The 14179-nt window shown below is 36.0% G+C and overlaps 2 protein-coding genes across 3 annotated transcripts; both read left to right on the top strand.

Annotated features, from left to right (window-relative positions):
* Positions 1 to 326: 326 nt before the first annotated feature.
* Positions 327 to 5787, top strand: LOC118048183 (aspartic proteinase 36). 2 transcript variants are annotated; one of them, XM_035057763.2, is made up of 11 exons: positions 327 to 739; positions 1128 to 1151; positions 1297 to 1426; positions 1535 to 1785; positions 2342 to 2569; positions 3343 to 3505; positions 4120 to 4193; positions 4328 to 4424; positions 4557 to 4620; positions 4993 to 5064; positions 5150 to 5787. In XM_035057763.2, the coding sequence occupies exons 1-11, from the start codon at positions 501 to 503 to the stop codon at positions 5314 to 5316; spliced, it is 1509 nt and encodes a 502-aa protein (XP_034913654.1). In that variant the 5' UTR covers positions 327 to 500; the 3' UTR covers positions 5317 to 5787. The 2 variants fall into 2 exon arrangements, with proteins under 2 accessions (XP_034913654.1, XP_034913655.1); XM_035057764.2 differs by lacking the exon at positions 1128 to 1151.
* A 1280-nt stretch (positions 5788 to 7067) lies between these two features.
* LOC118048184 (splicing factor Cactin) lies at positions 7068 to 14144 on the top strand. Its single transcript, XM_035057765.2, has 13 exons — positions 7068 to 7502; positions 7599 to 7690; positions 8592 to 8691; positions 10691 to 10762; positions 10937 to 10999; positions 11107 to 11247; positions 11622 to 11717; positions 12104 to 12388; positions 12476 to 12617; positions 12723 to 12862; positions 12962 to 13138; positions 13263 to 13529; positions 13613 to 14144. Exons 1-13 carry the CDS (start codon positions 7203 to 7205, stop codon positions 13730 to 13732), a joined length of 1995 nt encoding a protein of 664 aa, XP_034913656.1. The 5' UTR covers positions 7068 to 7202; the 3' UTR covers positions 13733 to 14144.
* The last annotated feature ends 35 nt before the right edge of the window (positions 14145 to 14179 follow it).

Below are 14179 nucleotides of genomic sequence, written 5' to 3'. Positions count from 1 at the left end.
ATAAATATTAAAAAATAAAAAAATTACTTTAATGTTTTTGCCAAAAAAAAAACACTTTAAAAAATAATTAATAATACAATTCTAATATATTATCTTAGTCTAAAATGATTCGAAACCTATACATTGATTCTTGTTAAAAGATGTCTTTAATAATTAATAATACATATGTTTTAACAAGAAAACAATCAACAAGAGTGTTACAGGTTTTTTTAAAAATGAAGGACTAAATTATAATTGTATTGCAAATCCGGGGAGCAAATAAAATATTTTACTAACTAGAATCAACCAACTCAGCTTTCCCTTAGCTTGTTAGACACAAGTTAATCCAATTGGAACAAACAATTAAGCACCTGCTGTTACGTAAAATCATAATAATCACCATCTATCTCTCTCTCCCCCCCTTTCTAAATGCGCAGAAGCAAGAACCATCACAGCCAAGAACAGGGCCTCTTCGATCTCTTTCCTTAACACTCTCCAAGAAACAAGAGAACCCACCAAAAATGCGGGGTTTATGGCCCCCTTTCCTCGTCATTATACTAGTATCATTCATTTCAGTGTCGGCGGTTTACTGTGCTAGTCTTCTCCATCTGGAGAGGACTTTTCCTTTAAACAACCACGGTCTTGAACTCCATCAACTCAGAGCTCGAGACCGACTCAGACACGCCCGTCTTTTACAAGGCTTTGTTGGTGGCGTTGTCGACTTCTCTGTCCAAGGTTCCTCCGATCCTTACCTCGTCGGGTAATTTTATCGCCATCCCTCTTTCCTAGTTCTAAGGTTCCTTTCTATGATTGAATTGCTTTCTTGGAGGTAAAACTCTCATTTCAGTGCTATTTAATGAACTCACAGTGATGAGTTTTGTTTAGAGTTGGTAAATTTGTATCTATGCATTTCTTGCTCACAGGCACACACTTAAAATGAGATTGTGGTGGATATTGCTTGTGATTCTTTCTAAAAGTGGAAGAAAAGGAAACGAAATGGGATTTTTGTGCATGTTGGTTTACTTATATTTAGTAAAGATTGATTCTTTGCTTTTGTTTGTATCCAAAAAGATTGATTTTTGTTGTTAAATTATTATACTAATGACTAATTTTGCTGTTCTTTCCTTTTGGGTTTCCATTGCAATCAGGGTCACAGGAACTTCAGAGACCTTGTAATATATCTGTCTTGATTCTCTTCAGTTTTGTGTGCTGTTCCACATTCTCTTTTGGATGGAATTTGATAACTAGTAATTTTTTAGTACTTGATGATTATACGCCTTGATATTCTTTGATTCTTGTCTTTTTTCTTTTGCTTAGACTTTATTTTACAAAAGTGAAATTGGGCTCTCCTCCTAGAGAATTCAATGTGCAGATTGATACTGGAAGTGATGTCTTGTGGGTCTGCTGCAATTCCTGCAACAACTGCCCGCGTACTAGTGGCCTTGGAGTATACTCTCTTTCCTTGCCTTGTCAATAGTCTTTCTATACATTGGTTGAATTGGAAAACTTAAAACTAAGGTTCAACTTCCTGTGGTATGATGTTTGTGTTTTGCAGATTCAGCTCAATTTCTTTGATTCCAGCAGCTCATCAACTGCTGGGCGGGTCCGCTGTTCAGACCCAATCTGCACTTCAGCAGTTCAAACCACAGCAACCCAATGCTCTTCTCAGACTGATCAGTGCAGTTATACATTCCAGTATGGAGATGGAAGTGGGACATCAGGCTATTATGTCTCTGATACACTTTATTTTGATGCTATTTTGGGGCAGTCACTGATCGCTAACTCCTCAGCTCTCATTGTCTTTGGGTAGGTTTTCTAATGCTGTTGAATAAGAATGGGGCGTGTTCAGTTTTTTGATTGACAATGATTATTTGTTTAGAGAGAAGGGATAGGTGGAAGACTAAAAAATGAAACTTAATATTTCGATTTATTGCTCCTGTCAAATTTATAATATGCAGTCAGTGGATCCACATAAGAGTATGGTAGTTTGCTGCAAAGATGACTACATGATCATAACCAGATCACCTTAACGGCATGACATTCTTATGGTAACCATTCCAATGCTTACAGCAAGGGGCATGTTCTCCCAAAACACTCAACTAATACTGTAAAATAGTTTTGTTGTTGCTGAACTGTTTAAATTAGTTATCACCATTTCATTATGGTGTAGTTAACCAACAAACTTAATTGATACCAAGGAATAAAAGACTGCAAGTCCCCCATCTGACAAAATATGAATTGTGTGCATCCTTTACTCTTCATCAATCTCTGACTCTCCTATTTGAATTAGTTTCTTTTGTTCCAGGATTGATCTTTGTTTTTGTATGATACTTATTTCTCTAGATGGTGGTGTTCAAAACAGGTGCAGTGCCTACCAGTCCGGGGACCTGACTAAGACTGATAAAGCAGTTGATGGGATTTTTGGATTTGGCCAGGGAGAACTCTCTGTTATATCACAATTATCGACCCGAGGGATAACACCCAGAGTATTCTCACATTGCTTGAAAGGAGAGGGCAATGGAGGTGGTATACTGGTTCTTGGTGAGATTTTGGAGCCAGGCATCGTTTATAGTCCACTTGTCCCGTCACAGTATGTCATTTTTCCTTGGAAACCTTTTCTTTCCCAAACAACCCAACTTCTATAACCTGTCATCTCTGCTATGTATAAACAGCAACAACTGAAATCTTATTGCCTGAGAAATGTTAAGGCAATGAGCCAGACTTATATATTGCACACATATCCTTAAGAAAAAAGAAAATTTGTTTACTCGCATCTTATTGTTCAGTGATAAGACATTTTCTTCTTCAGCAGTCACTTGTACATGTCTTTTACTTTTGGTTGGGATACAATGTATCACTGGTGTTTAGGAGTAGACAAGCACTACACAGGCATATTCTGTTTGTTGCATATTTTGGAGAGTGGTACCAAGCCAGATTTGCTTTTAGGATTTCTCATGTTGGTAGGAATCTTTCTTGGTATTTAAAGCGGTTACAGAAATTGGATATTCTCAATACAAACAAGTCCAGTGGAAGACTTCTAAGCAGATCTGGAGAAGATTTGGATTTTGAATATTGTAAATAATGGAAACTAATTCCATTACATTACTTATCTTTTCCAATTTTATGAATCTTTAACTGCTGAAGAACCTTTCAAACACTTGCAAGTTATTACATTTTATCGCCAAATCTGCTTACCATCATTAACCCTCCTCTTGTGAAATGTTGTTGCTCTGTTGCACATCCATTTGTTTTTTTTTTTTTTTTTTTAGCATTCACCATGCAGGCCTCTTGCTACCTGACATATCCTTTGTTTGATTTTGAACAACACTAATTTTCTGTGAGTTTGCTTTTCAAAAATTGCAGGCCTCATTATAATTTAAATCTACAAAGCATTGCTGTTAATGGGCTATTGTTACCAATTGATCCGGCAGCATTTGCAACATCGAATAGCCGAGGAACAATTGTTGACTCTGGAACAACTTTGGCGTACCTAGTGGCAGAAGCTTATGATCCTTTTGTTAGTGCTGTGAGTAATCTTCCACTTGCTATGCATGTTTCTTTTGAAGCAAAAGTTCCTGCTATAATAAATGGTATTTGCAGCTGAGAGAAATGAGCTTTAATTTATTGTTTCTTAACAATCTTGAGCAAATCTGCCACTGATCATTTTGTATTTTTCATTTAAAATGAATTGGTTAGCTAGGAATCCTTCCATATAATTGACATATAGATAGCTACTTTATATGGAAGACCCTTGTTGCATAAGTTCATCATGAGATGTTTTATGAGAAGGCTTTGTGTGTGTCAGCCAAACATGTCTCTAAAGTAACTATATCTTCTATGTCATTCATTTTTCTGGATCCCTTATCTTACAAATACAGATTGGATAAAATCATCGAATGTAAACTGCTTTTTTTTACCCACATACAATCTCTCGTAACTAGTAAGCTTTTTCTAAAAGAATTATTTTGAGTTCTCCCAATTAGGGGATTTTCAAGAGCTGGTTTTGAGCTGTTTAATAGTGATATTGTAAATGGAAGTGAAGTTATTGATTCGGAATGTAGCAAAGTGTTGAATTATAATGATTAAAATATCAAATTGACGTTCAGCATGCTTAAGTTTATTCATTTGATGAATGTCCAGGTGAACGCCATTGTCTCGCCATCTGTTACTCCTATGACATCTAAAGGAAACCAGTGTTATCTTGTCTCCACCAGGTTCTTTCTTCTATTTATTTTTCAATGATGTTTCTGCAGTTATGTTACACCACATAAAGGTTTTCTTTCCAGATTTTTTCCCCTTTCTTCTTCCACAAGAACTTGATTGGAATTTTTGTTTTTCTACTATGCAGTGTATCTCAGACGTTCCCCCTGGCCAGTTTTAACTTTGCTGGGGGTGCATCCATGGTTTTAAAACCAGAAGACTACCTTATACCTTTTGGTTCCAGTGTAAGTTGCTGCTCTTCAGTTTGGCTAAGTTATTCATTTTTCCATCAGTATTGAACTGGACATGTTTCTTCAGAATATGCCAGTGTCACTGAATGAGTTGTAACAGGAACCATCTCTCTCTTTTTTCTGTAGGAGGGTGGTTCTGCGATGTGGTGCATTGGTTTTCAGAAAGTTCAAGGAGTAACTATCCTGGGAGGTTAGACCGTGGACTTCAGCTTCTTTAATAGAACACCCACAACTTTACATGGGCCAACATAAGATTTTATTGCATGGCATATTGTCTCGAGTGCAGTATTGGTGACATTTCTTACTTTTGCTTTTGGTGGTTCATTGCATCATTATTTTTTCGTAATGTATTTTATGTTGACATAGACTGGCTGACCACTTACTGGGTTGGGGTTGGGCCAAATTGGGCACTTTCTAATGAAATTATACTTGTATAACAAGCCCCATCAACTTACAAATCTCGTGCACCAAGCCAATTAACGTGTCTCAATGCCTTTATCCATGTCTCTTACCTTTCAAAACATGTGAGTTTAATTATCTTGTTGATTGCTTTGGCATGCAGATCTTGTTCTGAAAGATAAGATTTTTGTATATGATTTAGTAAGACAGCGGATTGGTTGGGCTAACTATGACTGTAAGTTCAATAAACTATGACTGTTCAGTGAACAACTATTATAACCCTTCCCCCACCTCTGATGCTTTTCAATTCTCTCTGCCAGGCTCCTTATCTGTAAATGTTTCGGTTACTTCTAGTAAGGACTTCATCAATGCAGGACAGCTGAGTGTGAGCAGCTCGTCAAGGGACATCATGCTCTTTGAGCTGCTACCTCTGACCGTTATGGTTTTCTTAATGCACATATTATTGTTGGAGTTCCAATTTTTGTAATCTAAGCCTCAGATTAAGTTTCATTCTTTGTTCAGTCTTCAATGTGTGTTGGCTTGGCTGGTTTTTATTTGTGATGACCGGCAAGGCAGCATTGTGATGTTTATTTGGACTGCAGAGGGTAGCGGTCCCTTGTTACATAATTCTTCTCGAGTTCTGGTGATTGGAGCATCTTCTATACTTATGGCGGGGAACTCTTTTTCTCGTAAAGAATCCTCCATATTCAGCAGTGCAAGGATTGTAAACTATCTCCACATTGGAAGTGTTGTATCAGTGTAATTGTTACCATTGGAACTAGAATAGACAACCTTTTTTTTTCCTTTTTCCCTCCGTGAGAAAATAACTGTAGTTGCTGTTTTTGATATGTTTAAAATACTAAAAATGATGGTCTCCAAGGTGGGGAGTATTTTTGAAATTTTCAGCTTCTGTAATAGCAATTGCTAGTAGTAATGCTCGCATTCGTGAATTTTTTTCCTTGGGTCAGGAAATTTATTTGCTTGTATTGAAATTATCTTATTTATTAGTTTTATAGCATAGGGTTTTCTTTACTTGAAACGAGAATTTATATTTTATTTTCATGGGAGATCCTTGATGATAATTCCATAGAAGAGCTGGAGAAACTCTTATTTTAGTAGCAAGAAAGGGTTTTTATTTTTTAACTTTTCAGAAAGGGTCTTAATTTCTGATTGTATCTAGAAACTCTAGAACTGATTTTTTGTTGCAGAATCTCATTTGCATGGAGTAATTAGAACACTCATGCTACATATAGCAACTTAATAACATATAAGTGGCTTTAAGTTCTTGAACACATGCATATAAAAAAATATTTAAACAAATTGTTTAATATCCGTACTTGCTTAAGCACTTGAAACATATATTAAAAAAGATACAAATTATGTTACTATAAAAGATACAGATTATGCTACTGTTAAGAATTGTATCTTTTGTTTTTAAAACTTTATGACTCTTCATTTAGGGTGTATAAATCAAATAACAACATCATCTTAATTAATCTTAATTAGTTGCACTACAAGTTAAAGTTTACGGTCTTAGAAAAAAAAGCTAAGAAATATCTCAACGAAAAAAATTGAACCTAAACTTTAGAATGATTGATGAAAAAAGTTGAACCTACAAAAAATAATATAAGGTGCCATGTCATCTTCGGTGTAACTACAGCCACCTCTAGTATACAAAAAGTTCGGTTTTTTGATTAAAAAAAAAACAATTTAAATCATTTTTTAACTTAAAAACACATGACAAACACTTTAAAGACTTAAATTAAAATATTTATGGTCTTAAATTAACAAAAAATAAAAACTGTTAAAATATAAAAATCAACTTGAATTCAAAAAACTCCTTAATTCCAATCTACTTTTTAATAAAATTAAAAAAAAAAAATTTAATGGAACTATTTCCATTAAAAAAAACTTATTAACTCTAATATCAATTTTTTTTATCTCTAGAATCAAGTTAACCGACAACTTTTTTTATTTGTTTTCTTATTTTTTAATAATTTTTTTTCTCATATCTTAAACTTAAAAACTAAAACAAATTTTAGATAAAAAAAACTAAAATCTTAAAAACTAAAAGGATTATAAAGAAATTTAAAGGAAAATAGGTGGATAAAAGTGGAAATTGTTCACTTGGTTTCTTTCTGTGTGTTTTATGCTTTCATCCACTGTTTTATAATTGTTTTTTCCTATAACAAAGTGTAAAAAACTTGTCATAAAACTCGCCATAAAAAAAGATGCAATAAAAAAAAATAAGATTTGAACCAATAAGTACCGCAACCAAGACGGTCATGAACACAATTTAAAACGACATCGAATTCGTTAATACCCAACACAAAAATCTCATATCAACACGCCCTCCCTCCCTATCGTCGCACCATGGACAGCAAGAGGAGGAAAACGTCGTCGTCGTCGTCTCGAAGAAGTAGAAAATCCTACGACTACGAGTCCGGCTCGGAGTCCTTCTCTGATGACTCACGCGACTCATCACGGAGGAGGAGCTCCGGCAAGCGTCGGGAACGTAGTCGTAGCCGCAGTCAAGGAAGAACTAATCGCCGGCACCGGACTTCGGATGATTCCAGCGACAGTGGTCGCGACCGGAAGAGGAAGAATAGCTCTTCGCGGAAGATTACTGAAGAAGAAATTGCAGAATATCTGGCCAAAAAAGCTCAGAGAAAGGTATTTATTTTGTTTCCTTTTCTTGATTTCTAGGTTTTTTTTTTTAGTTTTGATATTTAAGCCGTGCATTTTCATAATTAATATATATTTTTTTAGGCTATGAAAGCAGCAAAGAAATTGAAGGCGCAGCCCGTGTCTGGTTATTCTAATGATTCTAATCCTTTTGGTGATTCTAATCTCAACGAAAAGTAAGTTTTTTTTTTTTTTTTTTGTTTGCTTCCAACTGTATTGGTTTGTTATGATTTACTTGTTTGGGAAATCTGTGCTCTTTTTTTTTTTTTTTTTGGAAAATGCATGAGTTAGGGTATGATTAGTTTTGATAGCTTTTGATTTTATAGGTAATTCAATTGCAACAGTGAAATTGACAGAGGTTAATTTAAATTGATTAATTGTTTAAACTAAAGAGCACATGTCCTAATAATTTTGCCTGTTGTTGTAATTCTGATTCATGATCATGTATCTGCGATGCTGGAAATTGATTTATATCCGTAACCTTTTGTACACGAAATAACTCCTTTAAGCATATGAGGGCTTAAGTGGCCGGGCATGGAATGCTAGTTTTCTCTCTGTACCGGTCTAGCTGATATGAGAGTGTTTGAAAGTAGATGTGCTGGATTGAGAAATGTGTGATGAGATACTTGGTGGGTGTTTGAGTCAATTTGCAGAAATAAAGAAGCACAAAGGAGAGAACTAGACACCCTTAGATTTACAGGATGTGTATCACTTGCCACAGTTTGCTGCTAGATCATCTCACTTTGGGGATTTTAACCTAGTAAAATAATGAACTTCAGTTAATTTTCAAGGGTTCCAAGCGGTTTGTTTTGATTACCTTCATATTTCTCCAATGCTTTGTAACAATCAATAAAATGCTTCATCGAATGAATCTAATCACACCATCTATTACATCTTGTCTTAAATAGACACGGGCTTTCTATTTATTACTTGGGAAAAATCACAATTCTCCTCTATGCATGTTTTCCCTGACTTATGAGCCAAAACAACTTATGGAGTTAACTCAATTGCAGATTAGAGGCTTAAATCTTACCAGTTTGATTTTTATGTAATTGTTTTATGGTGGATGAGTTGCAGATTTGTGTGGCGGAAGAAAATCGAACGTGATGTTTCCCAAGGTGTGCCACTTGACATGTTTTCTGTTAAAGCTGAGAAAAAGAAACAGAGAGAAAGAATGGTATGCATTTGTAGGTTATTTTACTTGTCAATTTGATTTTTTCCATATTGATTTCTTCTCTTTTTGTTCTGCACTTTGAAATTTCTTGGCTTTTATTCTTGTAAGGGTAGCAGTACCATCCTGTTGTTTCTTAAACAAATTTGATAAATGTGTTCTAGTATGGGTTTTGATGTTAGTGGTTGGGATTATCTGAATTCTACCACTTATATGGTAGAGATCAGAAGAAACTGGATCCGGTGACCTTATTATGCTCATATAATTAAAACACCAAAAGGAAAAACTAAATGGTAGTCGCTTATGCATGTGGGGCTTTAAGTTTTTTACCAGAAGAGGGGGGTCTGAGCATTTTGAGCATTATTTGAAGAAGTGAAATACCTAGATAAGAGAAGAGATGATAGCAGAGTGAATAAGGAGTTGGGGAATGGAGGTGTGAAGTCTATATCCCAAAAGACTGCTGATAAGCAAACCTCATAGCTTTATTGTATATTGGCCCAGTTGGAGCTTAGGTTACTAACCTTTTGTCCTTGCTGCAATGCCATGAAAAATAACTCTTCCTTGAAGTTTTGTTGAAGATGTTTGTCAGAGTTCACACATCATGTGGCACACTTTTATTTAAGCCAGTGTCCCCTTTTATTTTTGGAACAAGAACTGAAGACTTTATTTGAAAAGAATAAAATCCAGAATGGTAGCAGTGAAGATTAAAGTTTCCTACAGTGAAGTATGACCAACAATGAAGAAAAATAATGACAAAACAGGTTTCCAGTGCTGATGATGAGTATCTGTTAAAGAATCCCCTGTAAATGCCCTTTAAGCAGCATGCCATAAAGAGGTCAAAACTGTTATCCTACCCCCCTACAGTTACTTGGAAGGGGAAAGATCTCTGAAAATTTTCAGTCATTCAATCAATAACCTTGTATGGAGAAATCCACTATTCACAACACATATAGAACACCTGTTTCTTGATCTCCCAAGTTCATGATAATGCAACAAAGGTAGGTGTGTGTCTTTCCACATTTGTACGCATGAAAGTTGGGGGAGATGGTCTTATAAGGCCTCTTAATGTACAAATCCATAGTGTTAACTTTCCTGGGTACTGTTACCTGAATAAAACTTTTGCCTTGGATAGCACCTAGGCTTTTGCAGATATAGTTGGTGAAGCGGGGTTTGAGTGGAGTGAGGGGTCTGAGTTAGATGGGAATGGAAATATACACAAGAAAAGGCCTTGACCCCTCTAGAATCCACACCTTATGTCTGATTTTGGAGAGAAACTTCAGGACTTAAGATTAGAAGAATTTGTGGGTCATGCAAGCGTCTTAGGATAAGCCAAGCAGATGCTTCCAGAAATCTATGTATTAAAACCTATAGTTGAAAAAAACAAAGAAGCTATTGTTTCCATGAACATTATGATATTTACTCTCTAGACAGGCCATTGATTAGGAATACAAATGTGTTTCCATTGAACACAGTCCATCAACAGAATCAGGAGAAACCTGTTAATTTGACAAATTGTGAATGATTTCTTTTGGTGGTGAAGTGATGAAAATCCAATCAAATTACAATTTAATGTAATGTAACATGTAATTTTCACGCTAAGGTGAGGTTTCCATCTACCTGTTGATACCCTGTTATCGAATAAATGTTCTGTGCAACAACTTAATTGATCTTTCTAGAGGAAGTTTAACATGGTGCTTAGCAAAGCAATTGGTTGTTTTGGCAATTTCAAACTTTATGATGGCTGCTTTGGTCTGGAGTGTATTTTGGCTCTGCATCTTATGCCTCTCCAGTGAATGCCATGGTTTTAAATAATCTTTTAGTTAGTTGTTATAAAGAAGCACCTGTATTTTTGTTATCTTTTACAATATAAATTTTAGTTTCTTTTCTTTTTCAAGAAAGCAGAGGTAACTCTTTTGCTAGTTTAGCTGATGGAAATAGTTGAAGTCACTGTTGATGTGATCAATCATTTGATATCAACCTATATTTATTCACTTGTATGTTGCAGGCAGAGATTGAAAAGGTGAAAAAGAGAAGAGAGGAAAGGGCACTTGAAAAAGCACAGCATGAGGAAGAAATGGTAAAAGCTTAATTTCATGATAAAGATGCAATTTTATTCTTAAAATCTGTGCCAGAAAGAGCAATAGATTGTTAACTTAATGTTAGCAAAGATGAAATTTGACTATTTTCTGATTTCTTTATTTGGTAAAATTTAGATGTAGCTTCGTTCATAACTACATATTGCTTTCTGCAGGCAATCTTAGCCAGAGAACGTGCCAGGGCTGAATTCCAAGACTGGGAGAAAAAAGAAGAGGAGGTAAATTGTTAAGAGCATTTCATTTTTCGGTGCTCGTTTTATTTTCATTAGTGCTTCATATTTTCTATCTGGGGAGTTAATTGATGTGATACATCTTCAATATGCAGTTTCATTTTGACCAAAGCAAAGTCAGATCAGAGATTAGATTGCGTGAAGGGAGAGTGAAACCTATTGATGTCCTTTCCAAACACCTCAATGTCTCAGATGATTTGGATATAGAAATAGATGAACCATATATGGTTTTCAAGGTAAGCGTTTAATATGTGGTTACTTTGCTTTTCCGCCTTGGTGGCATTTTTATTTTCTTTCATTAGTATCATAGGTGCAACAGTTTCGGTTTAAAATGATAGCTTGTGTTCTTCAGTGTTTTTCAATCAGAGAATATTTTAGATAAGAGAAATGAATGAATGATATTATATCTGACTGCAATTCTTATTTTTTTATGAGTTTTTATGTGATTAATTCACCCTAGATACTCAAATGTGTGACATCTTGATGTAAACATTTCCACTGCATTTGCCTGTTCCACCTGTAAATCCTTCTATATTCTGTGATTTGCAGTGAACAAGTGTTGAATATTTTCTTTTGAGTGTTCACACTGTCATTTGCCTATATGATGCAGGGGTTGACTGTCAAAGAGATGGAAGAGCTTCACGATGACATCAAAATGCATTTGGATATGGATAGAAAAACTCAGACACATATTGATTATTGGGAGGTACTGTTTTTTTCATTTCTATATTGCTGCTGTGGTTGTGAAAGAGAACCATATTTATGGTAGGTCCCTTTCCAGCAGTTACTAAAACACCTTCATGAATTTTCCACTTTGCATACCTATGATGGCTCTATAATAGAATAAGAAATTTAGCTGTTGATGGATGGAAGTGGTCAAACAGGCTTCATGTTGCTCCCCCTTGGGGATCATTGTCTCTCTCTCTCACATTATTGGTTTGTACAAATTCATGCATAGAAGCTTGGTGTGCTTATTATTGCTTGTACCAATTTCTCATGATCATTGATCATGAAGAGATTTTATTTGAATATTTAGTTTCAGAAAAGGATGGAAACCTAGAAGACACTCTTTTGATATCTACAATTTAACAGGCTCTTTTGGTGGTTTGTAATTGGGAGCTGGCTGAAGCTCGGAAAAAGGATGCACTGGATCGGGCTAGGGTCCGTGGGGAGCAACCACCTTCCGAGTTTCTTGCAGAAGAAAGAGGTCTGCATTCCAGTATTGAAGCAGATGTCAGGAATCTCTTGGAAGGGAAGACTTCAAATGAGCTTGAAGCATTAAGGTCCCAAATTGAGTCACAAATGAGCTCAGGCACAGCGAAAGTGGTTGAGTACTGGGAGGCTGTTCTTAAACGACTTCAGATATACAAGGCAAAGGTATTTATCTCCCAAAGCTCTTTAATTTCCTATAAGTTATTTGCAATACAGGCATTGGGTCACACCAGTGAATTGCTGTGATCACAGGCTTGTTTGAAGGAAATTCATGCTAAGATGTTACGCAAGCATTTGCAACGCCTTGAGCCTCCATTGAAGGGTGATGATATGTTAGAAAATGATAACAGTTTAAGGTTTAGTGAGGAGGATATCGAGGATGATGATACCCAAGGTTTCTGCCTTTTACCATTTCTGATAGAGTAGCAATCTCTTTTTTCTACTTGTCTTTTTTTCAATCATTGGACCAAATTGGCTAATATTTCTTTTTTGTTAGCAGATGCTGAAACTTTCTCTCCAGAACTTGTATTGGAGGAGGAGACTTACGAGGCAGAGGAGGCTGGATCATTTTCACCTGAATTATTGCATGGTGATGAAAATGAAGAAGCAATTGATCCTGAAGAGGATAGGGCTACACTGGTAATTTTTATAACAGATTTATATGCTTATTAATGAGAATGCCAATTACAAACTTGTTTCTTGGTTTAATCGAGGTTTTATATTTTGACAAATTAACAGGAAAGGAAACGAATGGCTGTTGTAGAGGAACAACAAAGACGAATTCAAGAAGCTATGGCATCAAAGCCCGCACCTTCAGAAGATAACTTGGAGCTGAAGGCCATGAAAGCTATGGGAGCCATGGAGGAAGGTGATGCAGTATTTGGCTCTGGTGCTGAAGTGAATCTAGATTCACAGGTGTGTTGCTTTGGCTATTTCAGCTCCCTTAGACTGAGGAAACAAAAAAGAATGGCAGCTTGCCTTGCTAACTCCTTTTCAAAGTCATTTCAAGCTTATTCTAAGAAATTGATGTGGATACCAGGTATATTGGTGGCATGACAAGTACCGACCAAGAAAGCCCAAGTATTTCAATCGTGTTCACACCGGATATGAGTGGAACAAATACAACCAGACTCACTATGATCATGACAACCCTCCTCCTAAGATTGTGCAAGGATACAAATTCAATATCTTTTATCCAGACCTTGTTGACAAGATAAAGGCTCCAACTTTTACCATCGAGAAGGACGGGGACAATGGTGAGACTTGCATCATCAGGTTCCATGCAGGGCCACCCTATGAAGATATAGTAAGTTGTCTTCATCCGACTGAAAGTTTCCCCTTGATTTTGATGTGGATCTGTAGCTCACCAGCCGTTTGGTTGTATGACAGGCATTCAAGATCGTAAATAAAGAATGGGAATATTCTCATAAGAAGGGGTTCAAGTGCACTTTCGAACGTGGGATTTTGCATGTTTACTTCAACTTCAAACGCTACCGCTACCGTCGATGATATGTTGCTAATTTTGCTATCTGGTCGCTTGCTTCAACTTCAGAAGCCACCGCTACCATCGATGATACGTATTTGAAAGAGCTGCTTGTAGTTTTTAATCCTTTTATTTTTGTATAGTTAATTCAAATGAAATAGCTAAATTTTATATTTTGGTTATCTTCACAAAGGACAAGATCCAGCCTCCTCCCATGCCATGCCTTTCAAAACCTTGGTACTTTTCTGCCCTCCCAACTTTCGCACGGTGTTTGATTACGGGGCTGCTCATCATAATTATGACTGCCAAGGTGGAGATCAAGATGGACAATTCACGAATTTGCCAGGGAGACTCGATTCACGGTAATTGATTGTTGTCCTGTAATTTTGACTCTTTTGTTGGTAGCTTTGATATTTAAATCTTAACCTTGACTCAGAACCGACTCCAATGTTTTTTTATCTTTTCTTTTCAAG

Source organism: Populus alba, chromosome 6, assembly GCF_005239225.2.
Source record: "Populus alba chromosome 6, ASM523922v2, whole genome shotgun sequence".
NCBI lineage: Eukaryota > Viridiplantae > Streptophyta > Magnoliopsida > Malpighiales > Salicaceae > Populus > Populus alba.
The sequence above is the reverse complement of the archived record's forward strand: the minus strand, read 5'-3'. Positions and strand labels throughout refer to the sequence as shown.

What these genes read in the sequence shown, in the direction of transcription:
- LOC118048184 (XM_035057765.2), top strand. Translation starts at nt 7,203, where the DNA reads ATGGACAGCAAGAGGAGGAAAACGTCGTCGTCGTCGTCTCGAAGAAGT. An exon ending in CACAGCATGAGGAAGAAATG is followed by an intron (nt 10,763 to 10,936) that starts GTAAAAGCTTAA and finishes TGCTTTCTGCAG; the next exon opens with GCAATCTTAGCCAGAGAACG. An exon ending in CACATATTGATTATTGGGAG is followed by an intron (nt 11,718 to 12,103) that starts GTACTGTTTTTT and finishes ACAATTTAACAG; the next exon opens with GCTCTTTTGGTGGTTTGTAA.
- LOC118048183 (XM_035057763.2), top strand. Translation starts at nt 501, where the DNA reads ATGCGGGGTTTATGGCCCCCTTTCCTCGTCATTATACTAGTATCATTC. An exon ending in TCAGCTCTCATTGTCTTTGG is followed by an intron (nt 1,786 to 2,341) that starts GTAGGTTTTCTA and finishes TGTTCAAAACAG; the next exon opens with GTGCAGTGCCTACCAGTCCG. An exon ending in TTATACCTTTTGGTTCCAGT is followed by an intron (nt 4,425 to 4,556) that starts GTAAGTTGCTGC and finishes TTTTTTCTGTAG; the next exon opens with GAGGGTGGTTCTGCGATGTG.